Source organism: Polistes dominula, unplaced genomic scaffold (genome assembly GCF_049000335.1).
Source record: "Polistes dominula isolate Pdom_NZ unplaced genomic scaffold, Pdom_raw_medaka contig_18, whole genome shotgun sequence".
NCBI lineage: Eukaryota > Metazoa > Arthropoda > Insecta > Hymenoptera > Vespidae > Polistes > Polistes dominula.
In genome coordinates this window covers 5,065,878-5,079,586 of record NW_028301164.1, presented here as the reverse complement: position 1 = coordinate 5,079,586, position 13,709 = coordinate 5,065,878, and the positions used below count along the sequence as shown (strand labels likewise).

At 28.7% G+C, this 13,709-nt stretch overlaps 2 protein-coding genes and 1 long non-coding RNA gene across 6 annotated transcripts; 2 read left to right on the top strand and 1 right to left on the bottom strand.

Annotated features, from left to right (window-relative positions):
- LOC149030519 (uncharacterized) lies at positions 1-855 on the top strand. Its single transcript, XR_016178690.1, has 2 exons — positions 1-330; positions 493-855. It is a non-coding gene; the product is annotated as an uncharacterized LOC149030519 (long non-coding RNA).
- Positions 856-2,152: 1,297 nt separating this feature from the next.
- LOC107071357 (GIGYF family protein Gyf) lies at positions 2,153-10,362 on the top strand. The gene is given in 16 exon segments (XM_015330309.2): positions 2,153-2,403; positions 2,536-2,767; positions 2,907-3,080; positions 3,177-3,378; positions 3,450-3,660; positions 3,755-4,724; positions 4,834-5,190; positions 5,273-5,578; positions 5,660-5,752; positions 5,949-6,183; positions 6,186-6,387; positions 6,829-7,027; positions 7,106-7,306; positions 7,590-8,040; positions 8,121-8,350; positions 8,435-10,362. Coding segments are annotated over 16 exon segments (4,221 nt in total). The 5' UTR covers positions 2,153-2,371; the 3' UTR covers positions 8,561-10,362.
- On the bottom strand, positions 9,438-13,439 carry PIG-A (phosphatidylinositol glycan anchor biosynthesis class A). Of its 4 annotated transcripts, XM_015330304.2 has the most exons (8): positions 12,898-13,431; positions 12,671-12,827; positions 12,404-12,583; positions 12,089-12,323; positions 11,665-11,962; positions 11,229-11,589; positions 11,095-11,156; positions 9,438-10,463 (listed from the first exon to the last, which is right to left on the bottom strand). In XM_015330304.2, the coding sequence occupies exons 1-8, from the start codon at positions 12,918-12,920 to the stop codon at positions 10,454-10,456; spliced, it is 1,326 nt and encodes a 441-aa protein (XP_015185790.2). In that variant the 5' UTR covers positions 12,921-13,431; the 3' UTR covers positions 9,438-10,453. The 4 variants fall into 4 exon arrangements, with proteins under 4 accessions (XP_015185790.2, XP_089034963.1, XP_015185793.2 ...); XM_089178837.1 differs by having other exon boundaries at positions 11,095-11,589; positions 12,898-13,439; XM_015330307.2 differs by lacking the exon at positions 12,898-13,431 and having other exon boundaries at positions 11,095-11,589; positions 12,404-12,567; positions 12,671-12,812.
- Between the last annotated feature and the right edge of the window lie 270 nt (positions 13,440-13,709).

The following is a 13,709-nucleotide window of genomic DNA, read 5'->3' as shown; positions in this document are numbered from 1 at the left end:
TTTGTCGTGTATGCGACATTGAAACATCGGTTGCCAATCAGAATGTGACTTAATTTAACCAATCAGTGTACGATTTTATCTAACGAATCTCTTTAGAGTAATTTTCACCATTTATGATCTCTGGTTACAAGAGAAACATTTAAATACTATTACATGTGAATGAATGAATTCTAAATAATAAGTTATTGTTTCAATTTCTTGTTCTAATTTAAATTTATAAACTTTGAAGATGATATATGAATTTCTTCCAATTATTTCAAGGACTTTGACGTAGTGAAAAATGAAATTTACCCAAAAATAGTTTGTGATAACCGTGAAAATGTCTATAGAGTAAACATACTTAGTCGTCAACATACTTAGATTTTAATAATAATAATATAGTAATATAAATGACATATAAATACACTATTATTATATTAATAATTATATTATCTTATAAATTATTAAATAGTTTAATTGTAATAATATCAATTTAATATCACACAATTTTAGATGGTATACGATGATATGGAAAATCGTAAATGAAAATACTGGTTATTAAATACAGTCAACAATAATCAATACAAAAGAGAGAGAGAGAGAGAGAGAGAGAGAGAGAGAGAGGAGAGAGAGTTTCTTGTCACATAAGCACGAACTATAAAAGGTATGAGAAGGGAGTGCACTTCTCGAAACTGCATCAATAATGACATCAATATTTATGTCAAGTGTCCACTCTATATAATTCTCTTTAGTTAATGTTTTAATGTACTGAAGAATTTTGTATGTTCAGACCACAGAGCTTAAATAAGAAGGAGCACGATCGCTGTGTATAAAAATGTCCCCAAAACATAGAATAAATAAAGTTTTATTCCAGGGTGCGCTGTAGCTACTTAGATTCATTAGCGCTCAACAATATTAAATAAAATCATTTGTACATACTTGAAATTATCAACAGATTTATGTAATTATTGTTTATTAAATTATTTATTTAAAATTTGACGAACAAGCAAACTAATGAAGGAAGACAATTTTTTTAATAATGTTATATATATTACAAGTATATTGGTTATAAAGCTGTTTGTCGTTGATTTAACTCCTATTTTAATTTCCTTTCAACTGAAGAGCCACTAAAACAATTTTTTATAGCACACTTTTTCACCATTTTTAACAATACTATTTTTATTTCTTGGAAAACATAAAAATGTTGAACACTGTTAAAAAATATTTATCCACATGTATGTTTACAAATACACAATGCTTAATGGTTTTCTGTGACGTCACTAGGATCGAGGTGATCACCACGCCGCCCTAGTGGCAGAAATAAGTATTGGTATTTTGTTACTATTTTAGAAGATACAATTTATGACAAATTGCCTATAGCGATCGTTCTTCTTATTATTTAAGCTTCGTGGTTCAGACATGCCAACTACATCCGCATGCGCTTTATTCCTAAAAATTCATCAGCCATATTGGTGTGTTTTATCGCTGCTCTTAATTATTTCAAAGATCACAAAGGTATTTGTTTTATTTGTTTACAGATTTTTTATAATTATTTTATATAGCATTAATAAATACTTTTTTAAGATTTGTCTAAATGAATGAATCTTTTATTTGGCATTTAATGTGATATCTATCGACAAAAAAAGTTTGGTTAATATTGCCACCTTGGCTTAGAAAATTGCATCGTTAGAAAATATTTCATAAATAAAGATATAATATTTGCTCTATTAAGAATGATATCTAAATGATAACATATATTTAGTATATTTATTTATCTATTAAAGGTGACTTTGTAATTATAGCATTATAAAGAAAATTGCTCATAACATGCCATTTCTACCGTCTGTTGTGTACTTTGTTATTTTATTTCATTCTTAATGTGTTGCATTTATCTTTCGACAATAAAATTTCATCCTTGAATCTTTAATAAAAATAATTTCCATTATTTTTATTGTGCAACATCATAGTCCAAAACTGTTAATTATTTTTTTTGTTTTATTGTGTTACTTATTGTTTTGCTATAAATTCTCTTTCATTTAATTTCTTATATCATATCTATATCATATGTACCATATGATATCGTTAGATTTTTATCAAATATTTTAATATACATAAATTTTTCATGTTGAGCAATACAATATTCTCTCTATTCTTCATATTCAATAATCATTTTCTTTTTTTTTTTTTTTTATTTATACATACATTATTTAGTTTGTTTATGAATATGCTAATATTTCTTTCTTATGAAAGTGATTTTTAAAATTTTTCGTTATATCTTTGTTATTACATGAACTGTGTATTATCTCATTTTTCTTGTTGTTGTTTTTTTTTATTCTTTCTCTCTCTCTCTCTCTCTCTTTATTTTATTTTATTTTGTAGCAAATAGTACATCATGACGGATTCTATGAAGTTTGGTCCTGAATGGTACGTAATAATGAATAATTGTCATTAATATTTACATTATTTATTATTAACACAATATGTTATATGATATTATTTAATATCATTAGAAATAAAAATGAACGATAAATAAGCAAGTATTTATATATTAAATAGGTTGCGTAATCTCTCAGGAGAAAATTCGAATAGTAGTGGTACTAGTGGAAGTACCTCGACTTTAAGTACTCCACGATATCAATTAGCGGAGCATAGATATGGAAGAGAAGAGATGCTGGCTTTATTTGACCGTAATTATAAACCACCTGAGCCATTGGCAACATTTTCAACATTATACGTTGACAAACCTCAACTTCCATTGGCTCTTATACAAATGACAGAAGATGAAACGGTAAATAAGACTAATACATTTTTAAACTTAAATTAGAAAAATCATTTCTAACGCTATTTGTGCTAAATATTATCAATTTCTTTTGTTTGGGATCATCAACGATATATAAATATAATATTGAAATAATGTAAAAATGTAGCGTTTATGGAATGGAGGTGTGACTAATATTGGAAGCCGTGGAAGAGGTGGAAGTGTAGATCGTGGAGGGAGAAGTAGAAATGGAAGAGGCGGTTTATATTCTCATTATTCCAGAGCAGTTGGTTTTGAGGATCCTAGTGAAGTAATTCGCATTGATTCAGGCCAATCTTTTCAAGTATGTAATATTTATTCTAAAGACACAAACAGAAGTATTCTTTTAAATAATTCTGATAAAATGAAACATGTTATATTGTTTTATACTATTATTTAGGCAAGAAATCGACCATTTGAAAGATCTCAAAGTGAACGGGGCTGGTCAGAAAGAAATGGATCCTCGGATCCAATTGAATGGAATGGTTCTACTAGTCCTAGAAAAGAATTATCTCGTGGGATTAGTGGAAGTTCTCTTATGGAAAGTAATTGGCGACGATATAGAAATGGTGGAGAAGATGATGATGGTTGGCGTAAGTGGGGTAAGTAAACTTTACTTATTCTATTTCAACAAATTGTCAAATTATATTTATTTATAATATATCTTTCACAGGTAGAAATAGTTGGCGCGAAGGAGGTAGTATAGATAGGGACAGGTTGGATAGAAATGAAGGTGATAACGAAGAAAATCGAAGTGTTGGTGGGCGATGGGAATTCCGTGGGAATCATAGATCTCCTCACGAAACGAACCATCTTCCTCCACCTCGTACGGCACGTACATGGGAATCTAATCATCATGATAATCATGATAATCTTCCAGAATGGTAATAATGTTAAATCTTCTTGAAATGTGAAATCATATTATATAAAGTGTCATTTATATATGCATATATATATATATATATATATGTATATTAGGGCGACTGAAAATCCTAGCGAAAGCGGAGGGCGATTTGATGCTTCAGGAGCATTTCATGGAGGAATGTATTCCGATGATGATGATGAAGGAATTATTAGCATAAGAAATTCTCAAGAGTTAAGGACTCGACGTGTTTCTGAAGGAAATGCTTCTAGTACATCAAAGTCTAATAACAAATCTATATCATATGGCACAGGCCAGGGACAAGTAGAAAATCGTCACATAAATGATTCAACTGGTACAAAGCATAGAGAAAAATCCAAATCTGTTCGTTTAATAGAAGAAAAAGACAACACTACAGAAAGAGACGTTTGCAATTCTCCAAATAAAGCAGTTCTTTCAACATCTAGCAATACTTCAGCAAAAAGTTTATCATCTACATCTTCATCTGCTTCTCTTACTATGCCATTAGTGACAAATGTAAATACTAATAATATCGAAAGCGATAAAACTCCATCAAATGATACAGATAATAAATGCTCAAGTGTGATGCATGACAGAGGAACAGCAGAATTAGCGGTTGATAAGGATGTATTAGCGTCTACTGCGAATAAACAATTATCGGTACAAGCAGAATCACAAAAGGTTGCGCACGAAACAGTAATAGATAATGTAAAAAAATCAGAAGATGATTTAGATAGAATGAAGGAAAAAGCTGATGCTCTGGTAGCCACATTGATGGCTGATGAAGAAAGCCACAGAGAAAAAGCGGCAACTATATCTCCATCTATGAGCAATCAACAAACATCTTCGAACGTGCAAGAGAAATGGTTTTATCGTGATCCACAAGGTGAAGTACAGGGTCCATTTTTAGCAAGTGAAATGGCAGAATGGTGCAAGGCCGGATACTTTACTGCTGGGTTAATGGTAAGAAGGACTTGCGATGAAAGATATACTACTTTAGGGGAGTTAATGAAAATTTGTGGGAGAGTGCCATTTATTCCAGGACCATCCATTCCTCCCTTAAAGGTAAACAATGTTTTCTTTAATATTTTGAATTATTATATAATATTAAATAATTCAAAGAAAACAAGATTCTTTATCTTTAATTTGCTAAGTTAGTGAAATATGTTTTCAGTTGTCCGAACCAGTAATACCATCTGTTCCTAGTACAGTACCTGCTGGTATAGCTGCTACTACTTTACCTAAATCTGGAATAGAAGATCCTTTACTTTTACTTCAATATCAACATATGCGTTTGTTACAAAATCAACAATTATTATTAAGACAAATGAGAACATCAGCTATAGCTAAACTTTCCCAATCTGAACATTGGGCAACTCTAAGTCCTATTGAACAGAACCAATTAATACTCCAATATGTTATTCAGGATTCTGAAATACCAGATATGCCAATTTCTGCTAATCCATTTGTGCCTCATCTTACACCATCACCGTCAAATCCTGTTATACAATTATTTAATCAAATGCAACAGGTTAGTAACATTTTTATTAATATACGTTTGTATATATGTTATAATAATATAATATTGGCATGATATTGTAACTACGCAGCAGGCAAAGATACAGCCCGAACCTCATCTACCATCTAATTCACAAGCCAGTGCTACAGGACATCCGGGCCAGATTGATCCTATACAACAACTTATTCAACAAATGGGCGGCATTCAAAACGTACCTACAATTTCACAACCAAATTTAAATTCTACTTCGTCTCAAGAAGATAATCCTATAAAATCATTGTTACGACAACTTAATGTTAATGCAACTGGACATCCGCAAACATCTCATATTGATACTGTTTGGCCACATTCACCTCCACAAATAACTCCGCAATTTAATGCTCAAAATTGGTTAACACAGGTATTATGCTTTTTATATTTCCAAGTATACATTTAATGTATGTTGTTGTGTATTGTATTGTTCATAATACTTGCATCATAGGTGGGACCTATACCTGCAGTACCGCCTGGTCAATTACCTACTACACTATGGAATTTACATACTAAAGAAATAAAAACGGAACAGCAAATATTAGTAAGTATATAATTTTGCATTTGCAATGATTTGACCCCTGCATGAAGAGTCTGTTATAAGTGAAGATAATCGCCCGTTTCTCCTCTCGGTGACCGACTAAGAAAAAAGGACTACACTTGTATTATATATAGAATCATTTTGATTAATAATGTAAGTATAATCAATACAATATTATTTGTATATTATTTGTTTTCAGGAAGAACAGAATCTTAAGTTGCAAGAACAAAGAAAGAAAGAAGAATTGAGAAAACAAGAAGAATTACAAAGACAAGCTGAAAAAGAGAAAGCTAAAAGAAAGCAGGAAGAAGAATTAGTTAGACAAGCAGAAGAGGCAAAACGAAAAGAAGAAGAGGAAAGGAAAAAAAAGGAAGAGGAAAAGAAACGTAAAGAAGAAGAAAAGCGGAAACAAGAAGAAGAACTAAAGAAAAAGGAAGAAAAAAACGTAAAGAAGAAGAGAAGAAGAAAAGAGAGGAAGAAAAACGAAAACAAGAAGAGGAAAATATTAAAAGGAAGCAAGAAGAAGAAAAAAGAAAACGAGATGAGATTAAAAAGCAAGAAGAAAAATATAAGAAAGAAGAAGAGAAAAAGAAAAAATTAGAAGAGGAACAAAAAAAACAAGAAGAAGAAAGAATCAAGTATATTTTTATCTTATATATAAATTATTGATTCTATATATAATTTGTTTGGTCATTTACGTTACGGGACGAAAAGAAATTTAGGATTTTCGAAAAAAAAGTTGTACACCGATCGTACAACAAACTGGACATCATTAACGTCGTAAAATCAGGCCAATTAAGATGGCAAACAGCGCATAAAATACTGATCGGTATATCGAACGGGAAAAAACCACTAGGTAGACCGAGAGACGTGGATGGGAGGACAATATTATTTCGAGATCTTAAAAAAAGTCAGCTACAGAGACCGCGAATGGAGGGGTCGCGCTCAGGGACGGGAACACTGGAGGGATTTAGTATTTGTGGCAATGAACTTCCAGTTCCTAATGCTAATTAATAATAATAATATATAATTTGTTTTTTTCTATTATATATTCTAATTGAATTATACTATTATTTCAGGAAAGAAGCAGAAGCACGCAAGTTGCTCGAAGCTGAAGAACAGGCACGACGTACTGAACAAAGGCGTCGAGAAGCAGAAGCGCTTCGTAAACTTCAAGAAAGAAGTAAAGCACCGTGGGCTCAGGCACCTCGTACGCCTGCTCCTACAACTCATGCTTCACTCGCAGAAATTCAGAGGCTAGAACGAGAGAAAAAAGCAGTAATTAATTCTTTATCAATAATGTTGATAGTTCAATTTTATTAATACTGTTTTGCTAATAATTGTTAATAACTGTAGGAAGAGCAACGGTATCAGCAATTAATGCAACAACAATTAGCACAACAAAAAGCTGTAGAGGCAGTACAAGAAGCAGCAGCGGCAGATTCGTCCAAACGTTTACAATTTAAATGGGCAGAGAAAGCTACATCTTCTAATAAACCTCTTCAAGTAAAAAGTCTTACACAAATTCAACAAGAGGAGCAAGAACGCATTGCTAAGGTAATATATATATATATATATATTTATACATATTTTCAATATTGCGAAAATACATTTTAGTTATTGTTGCGAAAAATAATAATTAATGAAATGATACAAATTTTTTGCATTGTATCGTTATTGTCATATATATATATATATATATATATATATATATATAATGTATATAAAAATATCTGAAACATATTACACATAAGGTAAGTAAAATTCTAATAATTTTAGTAAACACTCGAAAATATTGAATATATTATAAAATGTTATTATATCGCGAATAAATTTTTAGCAACAAGAAAAAGAAAGACAGGAAAAAGTAGGACAAAAAGAGTCGACTAGTGTCCTTCCTAATGCCGGTATATGGGGCACAGCTTCACAATGTCTAAATTGGACTAATTCGAGTTCATCTAGTAATAGTCAAGCTTGGTCAACTAATACTAATACTAATACTAATACTAATACTAGCGGTTTTTGGGATGATCCTACAACTACACAAAGATCGTCTCTTACTATTAAACAGACGACAAAACCAGCAACAACAAAATCTACTTCTAATCAACAGCCTCAACAACAACAACAACAACAACAACAGCAACAACAGAATAATAAATCAACTAAAAATAAAGTAAAAAAGGAAGAAGAATTAGTAAAAAAATTATTCGAACAAAACACTGCCAAGCTTGACGATTTTACACAATGGTGCAACAAGGCTTTGAGCGGTATACAAGCTTCTGTTGACAGTAAGTATTTCATTAATATATTTTAACTAATAATTTAGTAATTTATATTTGTTTCTTGTATTCATAATTTGCCTATTTAGTACCTACATTTATTGGGTTTTTACGGGATATTGAATCACCATACGAAGTAAAAGAATATATACGTGTGTACCTTGGGGATAATAAACAAAGTACAGAATTTGCAAAGCAATTTTTAGAAAAGAGAAGTAAGTGGCGTTCGGCACAGAGACCTCAAGCGCAGGTAGATAATTTGTGTAAACCTGCACCAGCCGTAAACCCAAATGCTCCTACCGAATTCCAGGAAGTTAAGGTATTATTGAAAAAACATTTGGCTTATTATTAAAACATTAAGAAGACATTCAGAATAATTGTTATATACGATTCGTTTATATAGGGAAAATCTAAGAAACCCAAGAAAGGAAAAATGTTTAAAGTAGACAATAGAATTCTTGGCTTTAGCGTAACTGCGGCACCTGATCGTATAAATGTGGGAGATCGCGATTATGGAGAAGACGTTTAAGCGCATTCCGTGCAATTATAACTACAATTGAGGAAATTGTGCAACGCTCGATTCATCAAATGGTTCGTTATTTATTTATTGTAGGTCATACTAAAGGTTTGAAAGATTCTATTGTGAATATAATAACAAATTTATAAAACACAAACAATTTTTTTCTCGTCAAATAGAATCATCTACTAAAATAAGTTTTAATTCATTTTATTTTCCATAATAGGAACCTTATGAACCTCCTGTATAGCGTAGCATTATTATTTCTTTATTTGATTAAAGATAGATTCTGTATCTAATTATATCCATTGTATATACTGTTTAACAAAAATTTATTAAATAATCTGAAAATGTTTTGCTTTAGATATGCGACATCTAACATTGACAAAATTTTATAAATTTTCATCACCATTATTTTAGTACATAAATAAAATATAAAGAATTTATGTCAATCCATAACTTGTATACATAGAAACATCACAGTCGATAGCAATATGTGCTTGTAAAGGTATTAAACGGTAAATTTAACATTGTTAAAACTTATTTAAAGTCATAGAGATATATATATATATACACATAAATACATACATATGATATTTATATATATATATATATATATATATATATATATATATATATATATATATATATATGTATATGTGTGTATATTTCATCATTGTACAGAGCACAGCATAATGTGCATCAGTGTTAAGCAATCGAGCATGTCGTATATATGAATCCTATGGATTTCTTAATTTCTAGCAAATGTCATATATAAATTCTGCTTTATATTATATTTCATAAACCATTTAGAAAACAGTAAATCGCACTTTTTCTGCAGTAAACAAATCTTTCGTATGGTAATAAATATAAACTATACTATGATCCATAAGAAAATGTTATATGTAATAATACATTGTTTCCAAGTAATAAATGATGAATGAAAAGTTGCAAGCAAGATTGCTCTTGCTATGCTTCGCATACTAACCTGTATAATAGTAACTTATATTATGTTTATAAATATGGCTTTCTTCTTCTTTTTTACCCCCCTCAAAAAAGATAGATGTATTACTTCGTATTATCTGCAGAACATGAATTTTTTTATTATTTAATAAGTTTTAAAAAGTAATCATTTGTATTTGTAACTATTGTGCAGACATTGTACAAAATTATAAAATTGAAACATTTGCTAATAATTTTACAAACCATTATAGAAAATACAGGATTATTATTATTATTATTATTATTATCATTATTATTACCACCATTATTACTACTACAATTACTAAAAATAATGCATGTCTAAGTCTTACCAGCATTCATTTTGTATTTTTTATTTTCAATTAGATGTCTAGCATTATGGAATCGTTGCAGAATTGAATTACTACAGTAAATAAAACTTCAGTAATGTTTTATCTATAACCATAAATATTATGTTTAAAAATTCACTTATCTGATTTCACATGATGCATAAGTATTTTTAGTCATTTCAACTTTTTGTTTCTAATTGAACTTATAGATTAATAAAATAACATGGATACTCTATCCTTTGCACGGAATGTTACGACAGATCTGACCGCTCATAATATTATAATAATTGTTCATTAAGGTTCATTGGTTTTCTTTTAGAATTTGTGTAAAATACTTTTAGAAGAATTCTATTGGTTCTTATATAAAAGATTGATGTATAAATAGAAAAATGTACAGTAATACCAATGATGATTAGGCAGAAACAGATAATTGATATTGTATCAATATTATTATTATTGTATCTAACGGACAACATATTAAAATAAATATTACTATATTTTCAATTCGATAGTTTTGATTATTTGTTCTATATATTATATATGATTGAAATAATTGTTATTCTCAAAAATATATGCTAGTTTTTTTTATATAATTTTATTCATACCTAAAAGATAATAGAAAAAGAAATTCAAAAATAGAAATTCTGTTGTTGCATTATCTTTTACTGATAAAAAAAAAAAGACAATATAAAAGCATGCATAAAATTTAAATTCTTTTTCTTTAAACATTATTTATAGTAACATCTTTCTTTGGATATATTATTGATATTTTGTACTCATAATATTTTGGATTTATTTCATAAACATTTAACTATGCTGTTTAAAATTGACCACAAATACATATTTCTCTGTCATGTTTAATTAAATTACGCGTAGATATTTTTAATTTTAAATGTAATAGAAATAAATGTACACATATTCACACAAAAAGAATAAAAATAATAGTTATTCAAACATAAATAACTTGGTAAATGAATCATTAATTTCTATATACTTATTTCTTCCAAATAAAATGGATAATTTAATACTTTTTTTTTATGCAATAAGAGAAATTGATTAAAAACGTATAATTCTTTCTTTAAAAATTCCCTTCATTTAATTTCGTTACATTTTCTAGTTTTAACATATATAAAAATAATTATATATAATATTTGAAAGGAAGTATAAAATTGAACAAAGAAATATGTGTTTACGTAAAATTCTTACAAATATATAAATTACTTTTTTTTTATTTACCATTTTTTCTTCTTTGAAGATGCTATATGATTTCCTTTATAATCCTTTACGATGTCAATATACTGAAAATGTATTGTGCGTGTGTGTGTCAATCTAATTGTAAGTATAAATATAAATAAAATCTTATAGTTTACCTTTCTAGGAACCATGTATTCTAAAAGTTTTAATATAATGTAGCATAGAGATACCACTAACAGATATGGTAATACACTGCTCTGAATGTAACTTATTAATTGTTGACCTAAATTTTTCTTTGCTTCATTAGAGACTAAATTGTAAACAATCTCAGTTCTTTTAGTAATGTTGAACCAATTATAAAATAAACTTATTCTTCTATGCACTTCAAACGGAGAACTTATATTTCCTTTCACGTAATCTGACATAGCTTGCTCCAATCCTTTAATAAGATCTGGCACTGTTGGTTCCACCAAATAAATTAAATCTGGTGGTAATACTTCAGGTATTCCTCCAACTTTAGTAGATACAACTTGTAAACTAAAAAGACCAAAATTAATCTAAAATCAATGCTTTTATGTATAATTTTTGAGCATAGTTTTAGAAAATGCATACCCACAAGAGGCAGCTTCAACAATTGCCATACAATAAGCTTCTGTAAGACTAGTATTTAAAAATATATGACCTTTATTCAAAACGTGCTTAACTTGAGCATGTTCCAAACTTCCAAGCAACGTAACTCTGTGCTGTAATAAATTTCTTTCTCGTATTTCTTCTATAAGCCAACGCTTTGGACCGTCTCCCCCAATTAAGAAGTTCACATTATCATGTCGTGAACATATTTCAGGTATTATATGGGCTAAGAGATCAACTCCTTTACGATAAACTAATCGTGATACTACTACTATAGTAACTACCAAAATAATGACATTTTATATTACATCATTTGAAAAGTACGTGTAGGAATGTAAAATCATATAGTTATAGTTAATTGTTTAGATCTTTTATAATGAAGTAACTAACAATCAAAGTAACTTACTGAATTCTTTACTTCGTTTATTAATATTGGGTGTAAAAAGCATGGCATCTACAGCATTTGGAATAACGGATACTTTTTCTTTATGAACCTTTGCTCGCAAAACAGTATTTTCTTTTCCTATATGCGATACGCATATACAATGATCGCAATCTGCTAAAGAAATTTCTAAAAATTTATTTGTTAAAATAGCAGATGCATCTGCAAAGCCAAACAATGAATGATCTGTGAAAACTGTCTGGAAAACGAAATATACAAAATATACAAAATATACATTATAATGTAACAATATTAAACATATAAAAATTTACATATTACCTTCAAGCCCATTAATCTGCCAATTAACATTCCTTCGTGTGCTAAAGCAGAAAATGCAGAATGTCCATGTATTATTTCTATTTCTTCTCTTATTAGTATATACCGAATAAGAGGTATAGAACATATCATCGTTGGTAAGATACATTGATTATAAAATACTCTGACTGGAATATAATATACCTTTAATATGTAAAATAAAAGTCAAGATAAGTCAAGATAAAAGTCTAAATAAGAAATTGCTAATATCTTATACATATGTGGATATACTTTTAATCCATTGGTCATATAACGTATTCCAATTCTATCTTTATATGAATGCGTTAATACTACAACTTTATGTCCTCTTTCTAACAAGCACTGTGATAAATTAAATATATGCTCTTCGACGCCACCCATATTGGGATAAAAAAAGTCTGATATCATACTGAAAAATATAATAATATTAATCAATGTTTATCATTTATTATTTTTCATAATAAAAATTCACTACAAACCATATTTTATGTTGTAACTTCATTATTACTGCTTTTTACAAATGATTTTCTTTCTTTTATATGTCTATGGAAATATTGTATTCATTAATATTTCCTATTATTGCATGTTTATATTTTGTTTATCACTTTGTATCTACTTAAAATTAATTAATGTTAAATCGTTACAAGTTAAAAACATTGTGTGTGTGTGTGTGTATTCTGCTTATAATATACATTTCATCGTTGTCATATCGATCTTCATTACACGTGCTTTATAGAACTAAAATCTCTTTAAATTAGAAGATTTATGTAATGTTGTCAAGCACGAGTATTTATTATCATGTATCATTATCACTACTGGTGCTGCTTGGGTAACATTGTTGTTAACGCGGGAATTTCAAATATGCATTTTATCGAATGCGCGTGCGTGCGCCATATAATGTCCTTGTTTACTTATTACGTATATCGATCAAGTATTTCTCTAATAAAATAAATGCATTTGAAAATCTTTCTTTACTGTTGTTTTTTTTTCTTTTTTAAATTTAATTTTTAGAAATTAATCGATTAATCTCTTGTCTTTTCATAATTTTTAAAACAACCTATAATATTTGGGTGTGTTAATTTTGAATGATTATTCTATATTTATATGTTGTAAAAAATAATAATTATAATCATCAAAGCTATAATAATTACCAATAGTATTGTATTATATAATATACATCATGTTCTCTATGCTAATGTACATCAAATTCTAATATATATATATATATATATTAGTATATATACATATAAGCTTATATGTGCTATACTATTTTGAAGAAGATATCAATCAT

Coding starts and splice junctions, on each gene's coding strand:
- PIG-A (XM_089178837.1), bottom strand. CDS start 12,920: ATGAAGTTACAACATAAAATATG. Junction 12,828..12,897: donor AAGTTACAACATAAAATATG/GTTTGTAGTGAA, acceptor TATATTTTTCAG/TATGATATCAGACTTTTTTT. Junction 12,584..12,670: donor ATATGACCAATGGATTAAAA/GTATATCCACAT, acceptor TACATATTAAAG/GTATATTATATTCCAGTCAG.